The sequence below is a fragment of the Canis lupus genome, chromosome 21 (assembly GCF_011100685.1).
Source record: "Canis lupus familiaris isolate Mischka breed German Shepherd chromosome 21, alternate assembly UU_Cfam_GSD_1.0, whole genome shotgun sequence".
NCBI lineage: Eukaryota > Metazoa > Chordata > Mammalia > Carnivora > Canidae > Canis > Canis lupus.
The window spans coordinates 30,570,393-30,591,369 of record NC_049242.1 but is presented as its reverse complement, the minus strand read 5'-3'; the positions used below and the strand labels follow the sequence as shown (position 1 = coordinate 30,591,369).

Below are 20,977 nucleotides of genomic sequence, written 5' to 3'. Positions count from 1 at the left end.
GAGAGAGAGAGAGAGAGAATTCTGAGAGGATAAAATTGAAATGTTGGCCAGTCTTATTCCTGGAGGAGGAAATACATGTGATTTATTTGTTTTTTAATACCTCTTGAATTATTCCATACATAATCCGAAAAGGAAACATTTAATTTTATTTTCTGAGGTTGAATTTATCTATCCTCTCCACTTCCTCTAAAACAAAGAATGATAAATTTGAAAGCACTCTCAAACTGATTGGTATGAGAGATTGCAGACAGCTACAGAGATGAGGAGGGTATGGAAAACAATTAATTGACATATGAAATTGGCCTAAGATAAAGTAGTACTTAGCAAAGGGCGGAGAAGCAACCAGATTCAATACTATTGGTAAAGAATTCTACATGGTCAAGCTTACTTGTCACAGACAACAGACACTTATCCACACAGACAATTGTACATACTTGCCTACTCTTTCACACCTGCACATGCTATGCATAAAATCATCCACCAAAAAATGGAGGACAGAGAAAAGAGAAAGAAGAAATGAATGCTTTAGAAAGAGTAATGATGCAGTACAGTTAAATTCATTGGAGCAAGGACTTGAGAGTTACAGAAACACTATAGTGTTCCATCACTTAATTAGAAATAAGGCAACTGGAGGTAGTCCATCTATGGGTAGAATTCCACAGATCCCATAAGATACCTTATGTCTGATTTGAATGCTGGCCTTTTAACAGTTACCGTTGATTGAGTCAGGATGTGGAAACAGAACCTCAGCAAGCCCATAGGTGACAACTTGGACTTCCCAGCTCATTTAGTGGGTAAAGGATGCTAGAAATAGGTTCAGGGAGATCAATCAGTTTTTTTTTTCTTGGTCCAACATTTTAAGGGTGAGTGTACTCTGCTAGGAAAATATTTCCCCCAGGGACTAAATGGCAGAAAGAGACCATTGGACAATGAAAGAGTGCAACCTCCCCTTAGGACAGAGCATGGCTGTCTCTTGTCCCAGAGGTAATGAAACCTTTTAAGGAAGGCACAAAGTTTTACTCATATTGTGATGTTCTGGAGACAGTGCTTGCACAGAATAGGCATTTAATGAATATTTGTGGAGAAGAAAATCAACTGAGGCATATAAAGTGAGAGCAAGAAAGGATAAAGATAGTAGAGATATTGTTGTCAATCACAATCTTCCAAGTACTTAAGGAAAATGTCAAAAATCACTGTCTCTGAAGGTAGACTATCTTCTAAACAGGTTCCTGAGAGCCCCCTTCACATCCTTGTTCCTCAAGCTGTAAATGATGGGGTTCAACATGGAAGTCATAACTGAATAGAACACAGAGATGACCTGATCCTTTTCATTCATTGTCTTGGAATTCGGTCTCATATAGGCAAATATCCCAGACCCATAGTAGAGAACCACAACAGTGAGATGGGAGCCACAAGTAGAGAAGACCTTGAGCCTCCCTTCTACAGACTGCATCTGAATCACTGTGGAGATAATATGCCAGTAGGAGACAAGGATGAGGGAGAGAGGTGCTAAGAGGATAATGACACCCATTGAAAAGAGGGCCATCTCAGCCTTGTAGGTGTCTGCTGAAGCCAGCTTCAGGAGTGCAGGAGGTTCACAAAAATAATGACTAATTACATTCTGTCCCTGGTAAGGGAGACACAGTGTAAATGCACTGTCCACTGAACATACAAATGCCCCACTGACCCAAGACACTATAGCAAACTGGACACAAACTTTTTGGGTCATGACAGTGGAATAATGCAGGGGCTTGCAGACAGCCACATAGCGGTCATAAGACATCACTGCCAGAAGTGCACACTCTGTACACCCTGCAAGAAGGAAGACAATGATCTGTAGTGAGCATCCAGCAAAGGAAATGCTTTTCCTTTTTACAAGGAAGTGGACCAACATCTGAGGCACAATGCTTGTAGAGAAACAGAGGTCAGCAAAGGACAAGTTTTTGAGGAAGAAGTACATGGGAGTGTGAAGTCGAGAGTCAGTCTGAATAAGGATTATTATGAGCAGGTTTCCAAACATAGAGAGGAGGTAAATGATCAGGAAAACACAGAACAGCAAGATCTGGATCTTTGGATCCTGTGAAAGACCCAGCAAGATAAATTCAGCCACAGTAGTTTGGTTTCCTTCTCCCATTGATGTTTATTCCTGTTTACCTGTTATCAGAAAGAAAACACATGCATTCTGAATGTTCAATTTTCACAAACTTTATAAACGAGTGCAATAATAAACAGTGCACCTTGTTAGACTAACAGCTCTCAGATGCTTCCCAGTAGGTGTGCCAGTTAGTATTAAGGTGCATATCGTTATTACATAGTTTTTAAGCGCACTTTTTCCTTGCTTGATCCATTCAGTAAGGCTGAGTATCATACTCGATATGGCTTCTCAACCAATTTGATGTCAATGTATTTACATATTGCTAAATTACTATTAAGTTTTCAAAGGAATTGTCTTTGGTTCAATTTAATTTTTTTCTTCTCAATAAATATTTTCTATTTACCTGGATTAGCAGTCTGAGAATGAAGTGAGCTTGTTTAATCAATAAAAAACACTTTTGCTTTTGTAATTCAAAATCAAAACATAGAGATCAATGACAAATTTGTTTATAATAGAGTAGGAGGTTCAAATATGGCTAGAGGATCAACAGATAAGTTGTACCTACTAGTTCTTGGTTTTTTCAATAGTATTTTTAAAGAGGCTTCTTAAGTATCAATCCAAACAGGATAAACAAAGAGAATAAAAATTTATATCCATGGATCATAATCCTGTCCCTGGTACAAATATGTCACATGACAAAGAGGAAAAGGTACATGAAAAAATTTGACATTCATAAATGTAACATAACATTGAGTGTCCAGTGCCCTGTTCAACATCAACAACAACAACAACAACAAAAAGCCAGTACTAAGCAGGAGCTTGAACTTCTGAACTGGATATTAGTGAATTTTACAGCTCCATAACACCCAATCTCAGCTTATCTCTGACCTCCATGTCAGCTGAAGTGGACAATTCTGACTTGCTTGGCACTGCTGACATTCTACTTTAAGGACCTCCTGCCTGTCTTTTGGCATTCTCCCCAAGATGTTGGAAGTATGACCAAGTCAATGCCCAGGGGCAATCTTTCACCAGAGGGCAATGGAAACTAATGAATAAAGGCACCAAATATTTCTGGGAGGCACTCTGTATGCTTCTTACACGTTGAGCTCTAGGGAGTTAAGTCCCCATTGTCTATACCATGTTTGTTACTATTGATTATTACTATTACTATTACTATTACTATTACTATTATATCCCCTAAGCAGCTTTTTCAGAATTGTTTTCTTAATCATCAATCCTCATGAAATTTTAACAGCACAGGTATATTGTGCATCTATTTATATACTGCAACTCTCTAGAGGGCTGCAAACCATTGGTATATTTAAGATTTCTCTCTTCTAAGAACTTTGGCATCTGTTTTGTCCCCATAGAGAATGCCTGGCCTAGAGTAACAACTTCATCAATCCAACTTCATTGGTGTTTAATTGTATCTTGTCTTACTGCTTCCTTACACCACTTCTGGAATCACTTGTCAAATAAGCTATCTGCGCCAAAGTTCTTTTCTTAGGCTGTGCTTTCAGGAACCTATACTAAGAAAAGTCTCCTGAGATGGAGACTTGATAAAGGCAAAATGAAGAAGGCTGCCTTCTTCAACCAGGGAGTCTCAGCTGTGCCTGATGATAATGACTAACACTTACTGAGTGCTTACTACATGTCTGGCACAGTTCTAAATGCTTTATCTGTGTTAGCTTATTTAATCGTCATAATATTCCTATGAGGAAATATTTTCTTTTTTTTAATTTTTTTTGTATTGGAGTTCAATTTGCCAACATACACCATAACATCCAGTGTTCATCCTGTCAAGCGCTCCCTCAGTGCCCATCACCCAGTCACCCCAATCCCTGCCCACCTCCCCTTCCACTACCCCTTGCTCATTTCCCAGAGCTAGGTGTCTCTCATGTTTTGTCACCCTCACTGATGTTTTCACTCATTTTCTCTCCTTTGAGGAAGTATTTTCAATCTCTATTTTACAGCTGGGGGAATTAAGGGTAGACATGCTCAGTAACTACTAGTCACTCAGATATCAATTGTCAGAATTGGAATCTAAAGCCCTAGAGTTTTGTTCTAGCATCTGAGCTTTTACATCTTCAATCTTATTTCAGTCATAATTCCAGCTATAGCACTGAAAAATCCGATCATGTAGATGAACTTGGCACAGAGAAATCTTGGCACAGAGAAATCTTGGTGCAATGCTCAAGAGACAAAGGAAATTATCCTCAATTCCAAACATGTTCATAAATGGCATGGTCCTAAAATAAGCTGAAGTGAAGGTTTTCACACCACTTTTAGTTAGAAAATAAACTGAAAAGAACTAAGCCTTGTAGTAAGGCCCCAGCTACACTTTTTAAGTTTAAGGAGGATATTTGTAATAAAAGAGAGTATTCAAAATTCAAGTAGAACAACCAACCAGATTTAAGGGGCATGTAGCAGATCTGCTAGCAGGGCAAACATGGTACAAAAGTCAATTTGATTCTGGTGCTACTGCTGACTATATGTTGCCCTAAATTTATCATTAGCACTCAGATTACTAGATTATATGTATAATGTAGAATATTTAGTAAGAGATAAAGGAACCTAGGTATCATGTATAAGATCTTGTACATTGGGTAGCAGAGCATACTATGACTACTACTACTACCACCACCATTAATGTAATCATAATAATAACAACACAGACTAAAAAGCTTACATACATGCCACTTAACATGCTTCAGGCACCCTTATAAGCATTTAATATTTATTAACTTACTTACCCCTCAGAAGAGACTTAAAGAGGTAGACTACTACTAGTCCCATTTTATAAATATGGGTTCTAAGGTTAAGTGAATATATATAAAAAACTTTCAAGGCTACAGAGCTAGTAAATTATTGAATCACGATTCAGTCCCAGGTAATCTAATTCTAGAACCCAAATCTGATATTGTCCTTCTGAATAGGAGTACAGATTCTATTTTTAGAGAGACAGTCTGGAACCAGACTCTGTCTGAGTCCACAGAACAAGGCATAAATGGAATGCACCACTGAATTAAGATTTGGGAAAATGTAAGGCAGAGGCTAATCGTATTACACAGAAAAGAAACAAATATGCTACCTTTCCGTAGTGTGGAATCAAGTGGACAGGAGGCTAAGCAGCATGAGTGCAAATATCTGCAATATCTTAGAATTCCTGAAAGTTGGTTTGCTGCTCTTCTTCTTTATATATTATTCTTTACGGATCTGATTTAAGTCCTTTGGCTCAACTATCACTTATATCTAGACTGCCTCAAAGGTTATCTGACAACTGACCACTATTTCTAAGCTTGAATTCTACATTTTCAATTTTCTTCTGGATATTTTTTCAAGTTTTTATATAAATCCTAGTTAGTTAACATATATGGTAAAATTGGTTTCAGGTATAGAATTTAGTGATTCGTCACTTATATATAACACATACTGCACATCACAAGTGCCTTCCTTAATGCCCATCGTCCATTTAGCCCATTCCCTGCCCACCTGTCTCCATCGACCCTCAGTTTGTTCTCTATATTTAAGAGTGTTTTATGATTTACTTCTCTCTCTCTTTTTATTTCCCCTTCTCCTATGTTCCTCTGTTTTGTTTCTTAAATTCCACATATGAGTCATATGTTATTTGTCTTTCTCAAACCGACTTATTTCACTTAACATAGTCTAGCTCCATGCACATCACTGCAATATTTGCAATAGAATGTTTTGCTTCTGCCTCAAAATCAACATATTTGGAATTTAATTTTACTCCATAAATAATTATTAACTTAAGGGACCCCATTCCTGGAAATACCACTGCCATTTTTACCTACGCATCATGACCAAAAAAATATAAAATCAGCTTTGACTTCTTTTATCCTCTTGTTCCCTCAAGTTGATCAATCATCAAGTTCATCTTTTTAGTCATCTCTCAAATCTCTAACTTTTCATTGCCATTGTCATTCTGGCTAGTCTAGTATGTCATTCAATTCTGCTTGTATCACTTCAATACCCTTCTAACTTGTTTTCACACCCTAGAATCAAATACATCTTGTACTCCACTGATGACTCCTCCAAAGTAAATGGTTTCCTATATCCAATTAAATAAACTCCAAATACTCTAGATGAATATTTATTTAAAGCCTACCTTATGTTTGTCCCAATATCCTTCCTGTTTTCCTTAGAAGTGTCTTTGCTTCAATGATATCAAATTGCTAATTAATTACTGATATTAGATTCTAAGAGCTTGGTAAAGTAGAAAAAAACATAACAAGAACAGCTCATATATCTGTTAATAGAGAGTGGTTTAAAAATTATAAGAGAATATATGTACTCATTTAGAAAAAATGTTGAATTTCTAGAGGCAAAAAACAATTTTTTAAAGATTTTATTTATTTATTTATGAGAGACACAGAGAGAAGGCAGAGACATAGGCAGAGGGAAAAAGCAGACTCCTCACAGGGAGCCCAATGTGGGACTCGATCCTAGAACCCCAGGATCTCGCCCTGAGCTGAAGGCAGATGCTCAACCACTAAGCCACCCAGGCATCCCACAAAAAAACAATATTTAAAAAGTTCTGAGTTACCAATTTTTTTAAAAGCAATAATATAAAGAGACTGAAAACCATAGGAAATACTATACTGGCTTTTAAATATTCATAATTGATAAGGCTCTGGCACATATAGTTTTACAGATGTATTCTATATAAACATCAAGGAATAGATAACTATTTTATTATTTATTTATTTGAGAGAAAAAAAGAGCACAAACTGGGGAGGGGAAGGGCAGAGGGAGAGGAGAAGCAGATTCCCTGCTGAGCAGTGAGTCCACCACATGGGGCTGGATCCCAGGACCCTGAGGTCAAGACCTGAGTGGAAGGCAGACATTTAACTAAGTCACCCAGGTGCTTATAGATAATTCTTAATATTTAAATTATATAGGGGATAAAAAAAATAGGATGTTGACAGTTTCAAGTAACAAAATCCATCTCAAACTTTTTGAAATCTATTGCTTTTGTAACTGATAAGGGCTAGATTCAGAATATTATTTATCCAGTGGTTTAATATGACAAGAAGCCTGAGTTTTCTTTCTTTCATTTTTTTTAATTTTTTTTTTATTTATTTATGATAGTCACAGAGAGAGAGAGAGAGGCAGAGACACAGGCAGAGGGAGAAGCAGGCTCCATGCACCAGGAGCCCGATGTGAATTCTGTTATTCTAAGTGTCACCCTTATCTTGAGAAAGACTCCACTTATGATCTTTTTTTCTTTTTTAAATTTTTATTTATTTATGATAGTCACAGAGAGAGAGAGAGAGAGAGAGAGAGGCAGAAACACAGGCAGAGAGAGAGAAGCAGGCTCCATGCACCGGGAGCCCGACCTGGGATCCGATCCCGGGTCTCCAGGATCGCGCCCTGGGCCAAACCGCTGCGCCACCCAGGGTTCCCCACTTATGATCTTAAGATGATTACAAAAAGCTTCCAGTGTTACTGCCTTGCTCAAATTAAAAAAAAAAAAAAAAAAGGAAAGTCAAAACATATTTAACCAAGACTGCTGCCAAAAGTTGATATTCAGCCAGATTAGGACTTTTCATTTTAGGGAGGCCTGGGTGGCTCTGTGGTTAAGCATCTGCCTCCAGCTCAGGTAGTGATCCTGGAGTCCCGGGATTGAGTCCCACATTGGGCTTTCTGCATGAAGCCTGCTTCTCCCTCTGCCTGTGTCTCAGCAGCCCCCCTCTGTGTCTGTGTCTCTCATGAATGAATAAATAAATAAATAAATAAATAAATAAATAAATAAATAAATATATTTTTTAAAAAAAAAAAGGACCTCTCATTTTAGCAGTGGAGGTGAGGTAAGGAGAAATTAATTCAGTCTAGGTCAAGTTCTGGCAACTAGCATAGAGTTATGTGTACCAACTACCAGATTCTCTTTAATGTTTTCTTCCCTTTTATCTTTGTATATGCTTTAAAGAAAATAAACTATCTCATAAAGTAGTTACCTTAAAGGTGTGTAGGGATGAGAAAAGACAAGGAATGACTTTCAAGGATGCTGATAATTTTCTTTCTTAAGATGGATGCTGATCACATGGCTATGCTTATGATATGAAAATTCACTGGGCCATACACATATAAGTTGTGTACTTCTCTGCAGATCTGTTATGCTTTAATATATAAGTTTATTTTTAAAAATAACATTTGGGAAGTATAATTATGTTGTCTTAGAAAAGAGCACTCTTTTAAGATAATTGAACCACAATATATTACCTAAATGAATTAACTGTGGTTTAAGATTTTATATTATTTCTTTAAAATTTCTGGATTCAAAATCTTAAAAAGAATAGAAAGAGGAAGAGGAGAATGAAGAGAAGAAGAAGAAAAAGAGAAGGAGAAAGTGGAGGAGAAGGAGAAGAAGAAAGAGGAGGGGGGAGGAAGGGAAGAAGAAAAGAACAGAGGAGGAGAGAAAAGATCTTCATGAAAATTATAAAATGTTACCAACACAATTCAACATAGTGTATTTTTCTAACATTTCCCATAATTTAGTAGCCTCAGTAAATAGACTTAGAATATAATCCCCAGATACATGAGGCAAAGTAGTTATACTAATAGCTAAACTTAAAAAAAAAATCCTAACTTAGCAATAAGAGTGAGTTCTTTCTTTCCTCCACCCCATCTACTTGACTCAGTTAATTCTATATTTTACTGCTACTTTCAAAACCCCACTTTTGATATCAAATTATTATTAGAATGTGTTATTTGTAAGTAAAAATAAACCCAGCATGCTTACAAAAAAGAGTTTCTACAAAATACTTATAAAAACAATGACAATGTATAGATTTTATTTACCTAAAATCACGTGAGGTTCTATCCAGACACTCAAGATGTTTCTTTACAGCTTTCCACATAGTCCTTATCATTGTCACACCCATCCTCAGTTATGAGGGCTACATGCTCTCTTAAAAAAAAAAAAGATTTTACTTATTTATATGAGAGACAGAGACAGAGACAGAGATAGTGACAGAGAGCACCAGCAATGAGAAGAGGGAGATGCAGTCTCCTCACTGAGGAAGAAGCTGGATGCAGGGCTCTATCCCAGGACCCTGGGATCATGACCTGAGCTGAAGGCAGATAATTAACCAACTGAGCCACCAAGGTGCCCTGGATACATGCTTTCTCGCCCACATCTAAAAATAAAAATAAAGTTTCTTTGCAATAGGCATTCCCACCAAAGGTACTAAGATAAAATCTAATATAGCATAGAATCATATTCTCTACAAAAATATGGATCCACAAAACATCGGCAAATTCTGAGCATAGGAAAAATGATATTAAAAACATAACTATCAAATATCTAATTCAGCTCTATATTTTCTATTTTATTTTATAATACATGTCAAATTCAAATGCAAAAGTCTGGTAAAGAGAACATATACAGTGACAAAAATTTCACCTTCAATTATGGATGCAAAAATTGCAAATATAATAACAAATGACAAATAGAAGTATATTAATGAGAAATATATGATACCTATGTAGTTTTACCAAGGAACATAGGTATTTTTGAACTTTAAGGGATAAGAGGCAAATAATAACATCAATTGAGGAATATAAAAACACAAATATAGATTTCCAATTCTTTTTTATTATAAATTTATTTTGATTGGTGTTCAATTTGTCAACATAGAATAACACCCAGTGCTCATCCCGTCAAGTGCCCACCTCAGTGCCTGTCACCCAGTCAACCCCACCCCCTGCCCACCTCCCCTTCCACCACCCCTAGTTGGTTTTCCAATTCTAATAATTGTTGGATACCTATTTTAGACCAACATTTCCACTGAAAACAATTATAAATCCATGAGACAAAAATCTTGGGCAAGAAGAAGCACAGTATGGTGGAGCTGACAGTCAGCATTATTTTTTCCCATGAAGCATTTGTGGATTCTAAAGAAGTAGCTAAGAGTCTGATAAACTCAACAGAAACTGGGGCCTGAAGAGCTGAAAAGTTGAGGAAAATTTTTCAGCAGTCTTAAAATAGTGGGGGTGAGGGAAGTAAAAATCAGAGCTTAAGGCTTACCAAATGTGAACCAATAAATACTCCCACATTTTACTTGGGATACATGAAGAGCTATACCTTTAGAATGGAGAGTGAAATGGAAATAAATGAACCATCTAATTTAATCAACGCAATCTGATTTGCATAAGACGTCTTCTCTTTTCCTAGATCCCTGACAAAAGCAAAATAAACTGTCTCTTGGAGAAAGTAACATATTCAGAATCTCAAATTAGCTTTTTAAATTCCATGCACAATGTGCTAGACTAAGCAAAATAAAATATGAAAACTGGAACTACTTCTTAAAAGAAAAGATGAAGATAAAGGGAGAGGGAGAAGTGAAGAAGAAAGGAAGAAAGTGAAGGATACGGAGAGAATGAGGGAGATAAATAACATGAGCCAACATGGGAAATCCAAATATTTGTGTTATCAGATATAATCTTTCAAATACTGTCAGTTAAAAAAATATTTATATTAGATAAGAGGTTAAATAATTTAATCAGAGAATTAAAAACATTTTGAAAAAATAAAGAATTTTTAAATCTAAAAAATAAAATTACTAAAATGAGAAGACAAAAGATGGTTTAACAGCATATTAGATGTGGACAAGATAGGACCAGTGAACAGGAAGGTGAACAGAAGAAAATATCCAGATCGAAGGATAGAAAGACAAAAGATAAGAAATAAAAATGAGACATGTGGAATATGTGGGAAAAAAGTCCACCAAGTATAAGTGAAGTCTCAGAGGGAGAGAAAAGAGAAAATAGGTTGAAAGGAATATTTAAGAGGTAATAGTTGAGAATTTTTCAAAATTGATTAAAAAACATCAAGTTATATGTTTAAGAAATGTGACAATGTGAAGCTAAATGATGGCTGTGTAAATTTCAATCTCATATCTTTTGATGGAAATAAATAAAAACAATAAAAATAATTAAACTATATAAAAATCACAAACTTATAACTAGAAGACAGACAATGCCTAAGCTTTAAATTACCTGAATTAGGGAGGAAAAAATCCCACTAGATCCCAGAAAACTATTTCTCATATTCCTAATATAAATATTTTCAGAAAGCTATAACAGTTCAATGAAAATTGAGTGGAAAAAAGAAAAGAGATGCTAATAGAAAAATCAAGACTGATCTATAATCCTCACGTGAAAGAGAAAGTCCTTTTTCAATAGAAACACCCCCCCACACACACACACACACACACACACACACACAAACCTGAAAGATCAGAGCACTTACCACAGGAAAGAGTTTAAAAATGCGTGTGATTCAAAGTAACAGTCTTGGAAAGGCATGATTTCTAGGAGAGAAGCAACCTTGGGAATCAGGAAAAGGATAAAGAAGTAAAAGCAGAAAATTTAGGGTATCTGTAAGACAAAAGAGGACTAAAAATCAAATGGCATACAATCTCTCTCCACTTCACCCAAACAAAAACAAAACCATCCATTACAGAAATTTTACTTAATTATCCTTGCATATTTTTTAAAAGGAAACCATCCCAAATCTATAAAGACTGAATTTATAGAAAATAATTACAAATACTGTTATTGTTGAAAAATATTAATGAGTGAAAACAATACCACATTAAGAAAATAATACATCATTACAAAGTGGGTTGTATTTCATGAATGCAAGGATGGTTCTATATCAAGAATCGCATTAAAATCATAAGTCATATTAATGGATAAGAGTACATAATAAATAACTATGTTGGTATTTCAATTCAGTTGAGAAAGGAAAGATTATTAAATAAATATCTGTATTTTACTGTTCTTTCATAAAAATAAAATTTACATCACTACCTCATAATATAGATAAAATATATTACAGATGGAGTAATTGTCAAAAAAAACAAAGACAAAATATAAAACTTTAAGAGTAAATAAAAGAATTCTGTTTTGGTCTTGGAATAAGAAGAAACTATGACACCAAATCCACTAGCCATAAAGAAAATAGGTATTATTCATTGCTCTATTCATTCAACAAATAATCATCAAGTCATATTCTAGAATCAAATTCCTCAGGAAATCCACATTACTTTAATTTTTTTAACTTTCTATTTAAATTCCAATTAGTTAATATACAGTGTAATATTAGTTTCAGGTGTAAATTTACCATTTCAAAACTTCCATACAACACCTGGTGCTCATCACAAGTGCACTCCTTAATCCCTATCACCTATTTAATCCACCCCCATCCATATCCCCTTTAGGAACCATCAGTTTGTTCCCTGTAGTTGAGTCTGTTTCTTAGTTTGCCTCTCTCTCTCTTTCTTTTCTTTCCCTATACTCATTTGTTTTGTTTCTTACATGCCACATGTGAGTGAGATCATCTGGTATTTGTCTTTCTCTGACTGACTTCTATAGCCCCATCCATGTTGTTGCAAATGGCAATATTTAACTCTTTTTGATAGCTGAGTAATATCCCATGGTGTGTGTGTGTGTGTGTGTGTGTGTGTATAATCTTCTTATATATATCTTCTTTACCCATTCATCTGTCGATGGACACTTGGGCTGTTTTATAGTCTGGCTGTTGTAGATAATGCTGCTATAAATATTTGAGTACATGTATCCCTTTGAATTATTATTTTTGTATTCTTTGGGTAAATACCTAGTAATGGCACTGCTAGGTCATAGGGTAGTTCTATTTTTAACTTTTGAGGAACTTGCATTCTGTTTTCCAGAGTAGCTGCACCAGTTTGGATTCTCACCAACAGTGCAGGAGGGTTCTCCTTTCCCCACATCCTCACCAACATCTGTTGTTTCTTGTGTTGTTGATTTTAGTCATTCTGACTGGTGTGAGCTAATATCTCATTGTAGTGTTGATTTGTATTTCCCTGATGATGAGTGATGTTGGGCATCTTTTCATGTGTCTGTTGGACATCTGTATGCCTCTACCGGAAAAATGTCTATTCATGTCTTCTGCCCACTTTTCAACTGGATTATTTGGATGTTAAGTTTCATAAGTTCTTTATAGATTTTTGGATACTAACCCTTTATCAGATATGTAATTTGCAAATATCTTCTCCTATTACATAGGTTGCCTTTTAGTTTTGTTGATTGTTTTCCTTGCTGTGTAGAAGCTTTTTATTTTTATGAAGTCACACTAGTTTATTTTTGCTTTTGCTTCTCTTGTCTCAGGAGACATATCTACTAAGACGTTGCTATGGCTGATGTCAAAAAGTTTACTGATGGTGTTCTCCTCTAAGTTTCTCATGGTTTCAGTTCTTAATTTAGGTCATCAATTCATTTCAAATGTATTTTTTGTATGGTGAAAGAAAATGGTCCAGTTTTCATTCTTCTGCATGTTGCCGTCCACTTTTTCCAACATTTGTAGAGAGACTGTCTTTTTCCCCATTGGATATTCTTTTCTGCTTTGTTGAAGATTAAATGACCACATAGTTGAAGAATAAGTCCACTTTACTTTTATTTTTTCATTTTTTTAGTTTAAATTCAATTAGACAACATATAGTACATCCTTAGTTTCTGATGTAGTCTTCAATAAGTCCACATTACTTTTAAAGAATTAATAGCAAAAGCAGGAAGCTTATTTGTTGTCATTCAGAGATATCAATACAAGTTGGCATTCTTTTGTTATATTTATCTTTTTTCCTCCATTTATTTTACTTCAAATATATTATCCTCTATATTAAAATATATGCATGTGCATGTGCGCATGCACGCACACACACACACAGACTTTCTTTAGTGCTGCTACCCTTTCTAGCCACTGACTACATTTTTTTCATTACATGTCAAATGTTCCAATCACTCTGTCTTCTTTCATTATCAAATATATTCATGCTGAAATTTTTCATCCATTTTTCCCTTTTTACCACTTTACCATTTTTACCATGACTCTACTGAAACTGCCTTTTCTAAATCTTCCTAACTTGCTACTCATCAAATATGACACTTTTCTTGACTACATTCTAATTAGTTGGTAAGTTAGTTGGTTAGGATTACTGGCAGTTTGACACTCCTCAAAACTCTTTTCTGTTTGGTTTTTTATTTGGTTCTACTCTTTTTTTTTTTAATTTAAATTCAGTTAACCAAAATACAGTACATACTTAGTTTCATATGTAGTATTCAATAATTTATCAGTTATGTATAACATCCAGTGCTCATCACATTATGTGCCCAACTTAGTGCCCATCACCAAATTACCCCAACCCTCACCCACCTCCCCTCCAGCAACCTTTAGTTTGTTTCCTGTAGTTAAGAGTCTTTCATGGTTTTCCTCCCTCTCTGGTGATTTCTCATTCAGTTTTCCCTCCCTTCCCCTATGATATTCTGCACAGTTTCTTATATTCCACAAATGAGTGAAACCTTATGATAATTGTCTTTCTCCAATTGAACTATTTCACTCAGCATAATACCCTCCAGTTCTATCCACATTGATGCAAATGATAAGTATTTGTCCTTTCTGATGACTAAGTAATATTCCATTTATATTTGTATATATATACATATCTCACATCTTTATCCATTCCTCTGTCAATAGCCATTTTGGCTCTATCCACAATTTGGCTATGGTGGACATTGCTGCCATGAACATTGGGGTGCAGGTGCCCCTTTTGGATCACTACATTTGTCTCTTTGGGGTAAATACCTAATAGTGCAATTGCTGGATTACAGGGTAGCTCTATTTATAACTGCTTGAGGAAACTCCATACTGTTCTCCAGAGTGGCTGCACTAGCTTGCATTCCCACCAAGTGTAAGAGGGTTCCCCTTTCTCCACATCCTTGTCAACATTTCTTGTTTCCTGTCATGTTAATTTTAGCCATTCTGATTGCTGTGAGGTGGTATCTCACTGTAATTTTGATTTGTAGTTCCCTGATGCCAAGTAATGGGGAGCATTTTTTCATGTGTCTTTTGGTCGTGTGTGTCTACTTTGGAGAAATGTCTGTTCGTGTCTTCTGCCCTTTTCTTAACTAGAATATTTGTTTTTGGGTGTTGAGTTTGATCACTTCTTTATACATCTTGGATACTAGCCCTTTATCTGATATGTCATTTGCAAATATCTTCTTCCCATTCTGTAGGTTGAATTTTGGTTTTGTAGACTGTTTCCTTTGCTTTGCAATAGCTTTTAATCTTGATGAAGTCCCAATAGTTTATTTTTGCTTTTGTTTCCCTTGCCTTTGAAAATGTGTCTAGCAAGAAGTTGCAGCAGCTGAGGTCAGAGAGGTTGCTACTTATGTTCTCCTTTAGGATTTTGATGGATTCTCATCTCATGTTTAGGTCCTTCATCCATTTTGAGTTTATCTTTGTGTACAGTTTAAAGGTCCAGTTTCATTCTTCTGCATATCGCTGTCTAATTTTCCCAGCACCATTTGTTAAAGAGACTGTCTTTTTTCCATTGATAGTCTTTCCTGCTTTGCCGAAGATTAGTTGGCCACAGAGTTGAGGGTTCATTTCTAGGTTCTCTATTCTGTTTCATTTATCTATTTGTTTTTTGTGTCAGTACCATATTATCTTCATGATTACAGGTTTGTAATAGAGCATGAAGTCTGGAATTGTGATGCCACCAGCTTTGGTTTTCTTTTTCAGCGTTCCTCTGGCTATTCAGGGTCTTTTCTGGTTCCATACAAATTTTAGGATTATTTATTCCAGCTCTGTGAAAAATGCAAGTTGGAAGAAATGGATGCATTCCTGGAAACATATAAACTACTAAAGCTGAAACAGGAAGAAATAGAAAACCTGAACGGACTGTCAACCAGCAAGGAAATTGAAGCAGTCATCAAAAACCTCCCAAAAAAAACAAGAGTCCATGGCCAGATGGCTTCCCAGGGAGTTCTACCAAACATTTTAAGAAGAAATAATATCTATTATTCTGAAGCTATTTCTTTTTTAAGATTTATTTATTTATTTATTCATGAGAGACACAGAGAGAGTCAGAGACAGGCAGAGGGAGAAGCAGGCTTCCTGCAGAGAGCCCTATGTAAGACTCAATTCCAAGGTCCAGGATGACACCCTGAGCTGAAGGCAGATGCTCAATCACTGAGCCACTCAGGCCCTGAAGCTGTTTCAAAAACTAGAAATGGAAAGGAAATTTCCAAACTTGTTCTATGGGGCCAGCATTATCTTGATCCCCAAACCCGACAAAGACAAAGACCCGATCAAAAAGGAGAATTATAAACGAATATCCCTGATGAATATGGATCCCAAAGTTCTCATCAGGATACTAGCCAATAGTATCCAGCAGTACATTAAAAGAATTATGTACCAAAACCAAGTGGGATCTAATCCTGGGCTGCAAGGGTGGTTCAACATTCACAAATCATTCAGTGTGATTTGCATATAGCATTAATAAAAGAAAGAACAAGAACCATATGATCCTCCAGATTGATGCAGAGAAAGCATTTGACAAAATACAGCATCCTTTCCTTTTTTTTACAGCATCCTTTCTTGATTAAAACTCTCCACAGTATAGGGATAGAGGGAACATACCTCAATACCATAAAAGTCATCTACAAAAAGCCACAGTGAATATCATTCTCAATGGGAAAGAACTGACAGATTTTTCCCCTAAGTCAGGAATACAACAGGGATGTCCACTCTCACCATTGCTGTTCAACATAGCACTAGAAGTCCTAGCCTCAGCAACCAGACAACAAAAAGAAATAAAAGATATTCAAATTAACAAAGAAGTCAAACTCTAACTCTTCACTGAGACATACTTTATGTGGAAAGCCCAAAGGACTCCACCCCAAAATTGCTAGAACTCATATAGGAATTCAGAAATGTAGCAGGATATAAAATCAATGCATAGAAATCAGTTGCATTTCTATACACTAACAAGAAGACAGGAGAAAGAGAAATTAAGGAATCGATCCCATTTACAATTGCACCACAAACCATAAGATACCTAGGAATCAACCTAACCAAAGAGGAAAAGGATCTGTACTCTAAAAACTACAGAACACTTATGAAAGAATTTGAGGAAGACAAAAAGAAATGGAAAAACATTCCATACTTATGGATTGGAAGAATAAATATGGTGAAGAATCTCTATGCTATCCAGAGCAATCTCCACATTCAATGAAATTCCTATCAAAATACCATCGACATTCTGACAGAGCCAGAACAAATAATCCTAAAATTTGTATGGAAACAATTTGGTTCTTTCAAATCTAACTTCCTGAACTTGAAGTCATTTAATATTTGATTTTGCCTCATATATATTCCAGCCACTAAGATTAACTAGAGAATAATTACAACAAATACAAAAGTTTCTTCTGCAAACACTGGCCTCCTCTCTTTATTTTTTCCTTGTGTCTTTCCGATATCCCTTCTCTAGCTGAGGAAACATTATTCTTTTCTAGTCCCTACCCTAACCCAACCCAGTTCCATCTCATCACTCTCAGGATTTTGTCTTTCTGATCATACCAGAGAAATTAAAAGCCTCAACATAAATAAGTTCAACCACGCACCTCTCCAAACACACATGCCTACAAACCTGAAGTAATCCATCCTTTCTTCATAGGGAAGAATTGTCTTAAAAAAAAAAAAAAAAGAGTTGTCTTCACTATTATAAGGGTATTCCCTTGTGCTCAACTCCACATACTACTTCTCTGGTTATTTCTCTAACAATTATAACTTCTTTTTCCCCTTTATCTTTCCTATCTGCTACATTGCTTTTCCTGCTAATAAAGAATAAATATATTTGTCATATTCCCCTTCACTCTAAGCATCTCCATATAATGTGTTTTTCATCTTTTCAATGAATCTACTCTGTACCATTCAAAGGGAGCTTTTTTTTTTTTTTGAAGAATATTTTCCTACCTGTTAGGATAGGAATTCTTTTTTTTTTAAGATTTTATTTATTTATTCATAGAGACAGAGAGAGAGAGGCAGAGACACAGGCAGAGGGAGAAGCAGGCTCCATGCAGAGAGCCTGACGTGGGACTCGATCCAAGGTCTCCAGGATCACGCCCTGGGCTGCAGGCGGCGCTAAACCACTGCGCCAACAGGGCTGCCCTCAAAGGGCGCTTTCGATGACCAAACATATTAATTGAGCTTTTGTTTAGCTTACTTGACCCCTCAGTCATAATTAAAACTATAGATGCTCTTTTTCTCTCTTTTTTTTAATTATTTTTATTTTTTATTTTTTTATAGATTCTCTTAAAGATGTTTTCTCCCTTGCCTTCTCTTACTCCTTCCCCGCCCCCCCACATCTCTTCCTTTATCTTCTTTTTCCTTCTGCTCATCATTTAATTGACATTTTCCTCTTTTCACTTTCTGAGTCTCCACATTCTCTCTGAATGACCTTATCTCTTCTGACTTCAACTATCTTTCAATTGTTGATGAATTCTAAATCTCTGTAAGCAACTGAGGCTTTTTTTTTCAAAGTTCTGATTCACATATCAAACATCTTAGTGGACCTCGCTGACAATGCCCTTATGTATATAATAGAAATGATGGTAATGATGATGATGATGATGATGATGATAGCATAAGTTTTGAGGACAGACATCTTGTTTTGAATCTGAGCTCTATGAATTAATATATAGATCATCTTGAGTAAGAAATTAAATGTATAAGCCTTAGTTTCCACATCTATCAGATGAGGATATAAGTATCCAGTTTATCCATTTGCTGTGAGAATTAAATGTAAATAATTTCTATAAACACAGTAATTATTTTCTACATGATACATTTTAGTTATCTATAATAATAACAAATATGTATAACTTAATGCACACATATGGACCACTCTACACACATTTTATCTTTTTTTTTACGTTTTATCATTTAAATTTCAATTCAGCACAACCAAAATTGAAACTATTATACTCCTCTGTTTTTTCCATAATTTATTTTCCTCATAATACACCCTTTCTTTCTTATGCTGACACAAATACTAAGACAACTAAGTTTGGAAAGGGGAGCTACTTTCTCTTCCTTCCTTTCCTTTCTACCTATTGGACAGTTTATATAGTCATGAGATTGTATCTCAGATCTCAAATCTCTCTTCTCCTCTCCATTCTCAGTTATCACCAACCTATTTTCTGACCCTATACTTTCTATTTCTTATACCTCTATGATCTCTCTGCCTGCTATATGGTTCTTTCAAAAAATAGAATAATAGAATAATCCTTAGGAAATGATAATTGTATCATTTCCAACTCCCATTAAACCAATTCAATGACTATTCATTGTTTATAAACTGAAGTCCAAACACATGAACAAATTCTACAGCAACTCTGCCTGACTGCAAATGTCCGCAAGGCCATCTTTCCCCACTTCCTAACTCTTAACTCATGCTCCTTCCATACCCTAAGGTACATGAACCTGTGCCTTTGGCCTTTGTCATTTCCTCTGTGGAAGTTCACTTCTGCTTTATCAGCTAGATAAACTCCTAGTCACCCTTAGTACTTTACTCAATGTCACTTCTTCACCTGAGTTTTCAAGAAGTCCACTAAGCTGAGTTGTTATTTTCCATCTCTCTGATTATCTAGGTTTTACACCTACTACTATTAACACATATTTTCTATCATATAAGTATATTTATTTTCAATACTGTTTTTTTCTATTTTATGAATTCTTAAAAGACAAAGATCATCAGTGATTTTTATCCCCATCTCTTTGACACAGGTAAGTTTTTCATTCTTTAAAAAAAATTTTATTTATTTATTCATGAGAGACAGGCAGAGAGAAGCAGAGACATAGGCAGAGGGAGAAGCAGGCTCCCTATGGGGAGTCTGATGCAGGACTTGATCCCAGGACCCCAGGATCACAACCTGAGCCAAAGGCAGACACTCAACCACTAGGTCACCCAGGTGCCCCAAGTTTTTCCATAAATACCTATTTAACAAATCAATAAGTGTATATCCTATGCACATTTTATCACACAAATTTATATATTTTTAAGTTATATTCCCAAACACAAACACTTATACAATCAGGAATAGCAAAGCATGAGTTAATAATAAAAATGATATCTATTAGCATGGATACCCACAGATGACCAGCAGGAAAAATAAGGCATGTTCACCTGGGCTTGGGAGTAGGTAAAATTGCAGAAATAATGGGCTCTTTACCTCCCTACCTTAAGCTCCAGAAGAAGCAAAGATAATAAATTGGCCAAATACTAAAAATAATAAATAAATAAATAAACCAAATACTTTACCTTCTGCTTGAGATAAGAGACAAGGATGAATACTGTGACAGAGATGAAAAAGCAAGGTATTGGGTGTTACAGTAACAGAAATCCTCAAAAGCTGTCATATTCATCTCAATTTCTAGATTTAGAAATTTTCAAAATCAAAATACCAGGTTTCCATGTAGCCTTCTGCCTGTAGCAATGGGAAAAGTTCAAGGTGATGAGAACAGAGTCAGCAAAAGGCAGAGAAATGTCTGCCAGGGTCCAGCTGTTAGAAACTGAAGTCAATGCGAAGGCTATTACCCTAGAGATTTTAGGGTAAAAATTCTAATTTTATCTCTGTGTACAGAATCTGATCCCTGCAGACATTTTGGAGCAGAATTTCTGTACCACATTCTTGCAAGGAGAGTTAAAGATAAATGCCTCTCCCACCACACACACCAAAAAAAGGAAAGATGGTATTGAATAGGAAAGACCAATTAATTCTTCACAACATTGTGAAAGTTCCTGAAGAGATGTAGTCCCGTGGACAATTTCCTATTCTTACCTGCTGGGCTGAGATAAACATAAAACAGCAAAGTCACTGGTAAAGGGGTCAAGGGCTGAGTATAGTATGGTGAAATCTGCAGCCTGAAGATCCAAATCCTACTTGGCAGTTTTCAATGAATTTTTATTCCTAGAAACTCAAAATATTTCTCTATCCTAAACCTTGCCAACCATTTGTCAAAAACACAAACCTAAA

The 20,977-nt window shown here is 35.7% G+C and overlaps 1 protein-coding gene across 1 annotated transcript; it reads right to left on the bottom strand.

Annotated features, from left to right (window-relative positions):
- Positions 1 to 1,210: 1,210 nt before the first annotated feature.
- Positions 1,211 to 2,134, bottom strand: OR2D37 (olfactory receptor family 2 subfamily D member 37). The gene has a single exon (NM_001389097.1). The coding sequence runs from the start codon at positions 2,132 to 2,134 to the stop codon at positions 1,211 to 1,213; it is 924 nt and encodes a 307-aa protein (NP_001376026.1).
- Between the last annotated feature and the right edge of the window lie 18,843 nt (positions 2,135 to 20,977).

Bases quoted from the DNA above. Each gene is read 5' to 3' on its own strand.
- OR2D37 (NM_001389097.1), bottom strand. From the start codon at position 2,134: ATGGGAGAAGGAAACCAAACTACTGTGGCTGAATTTATCTTGCTGGGT.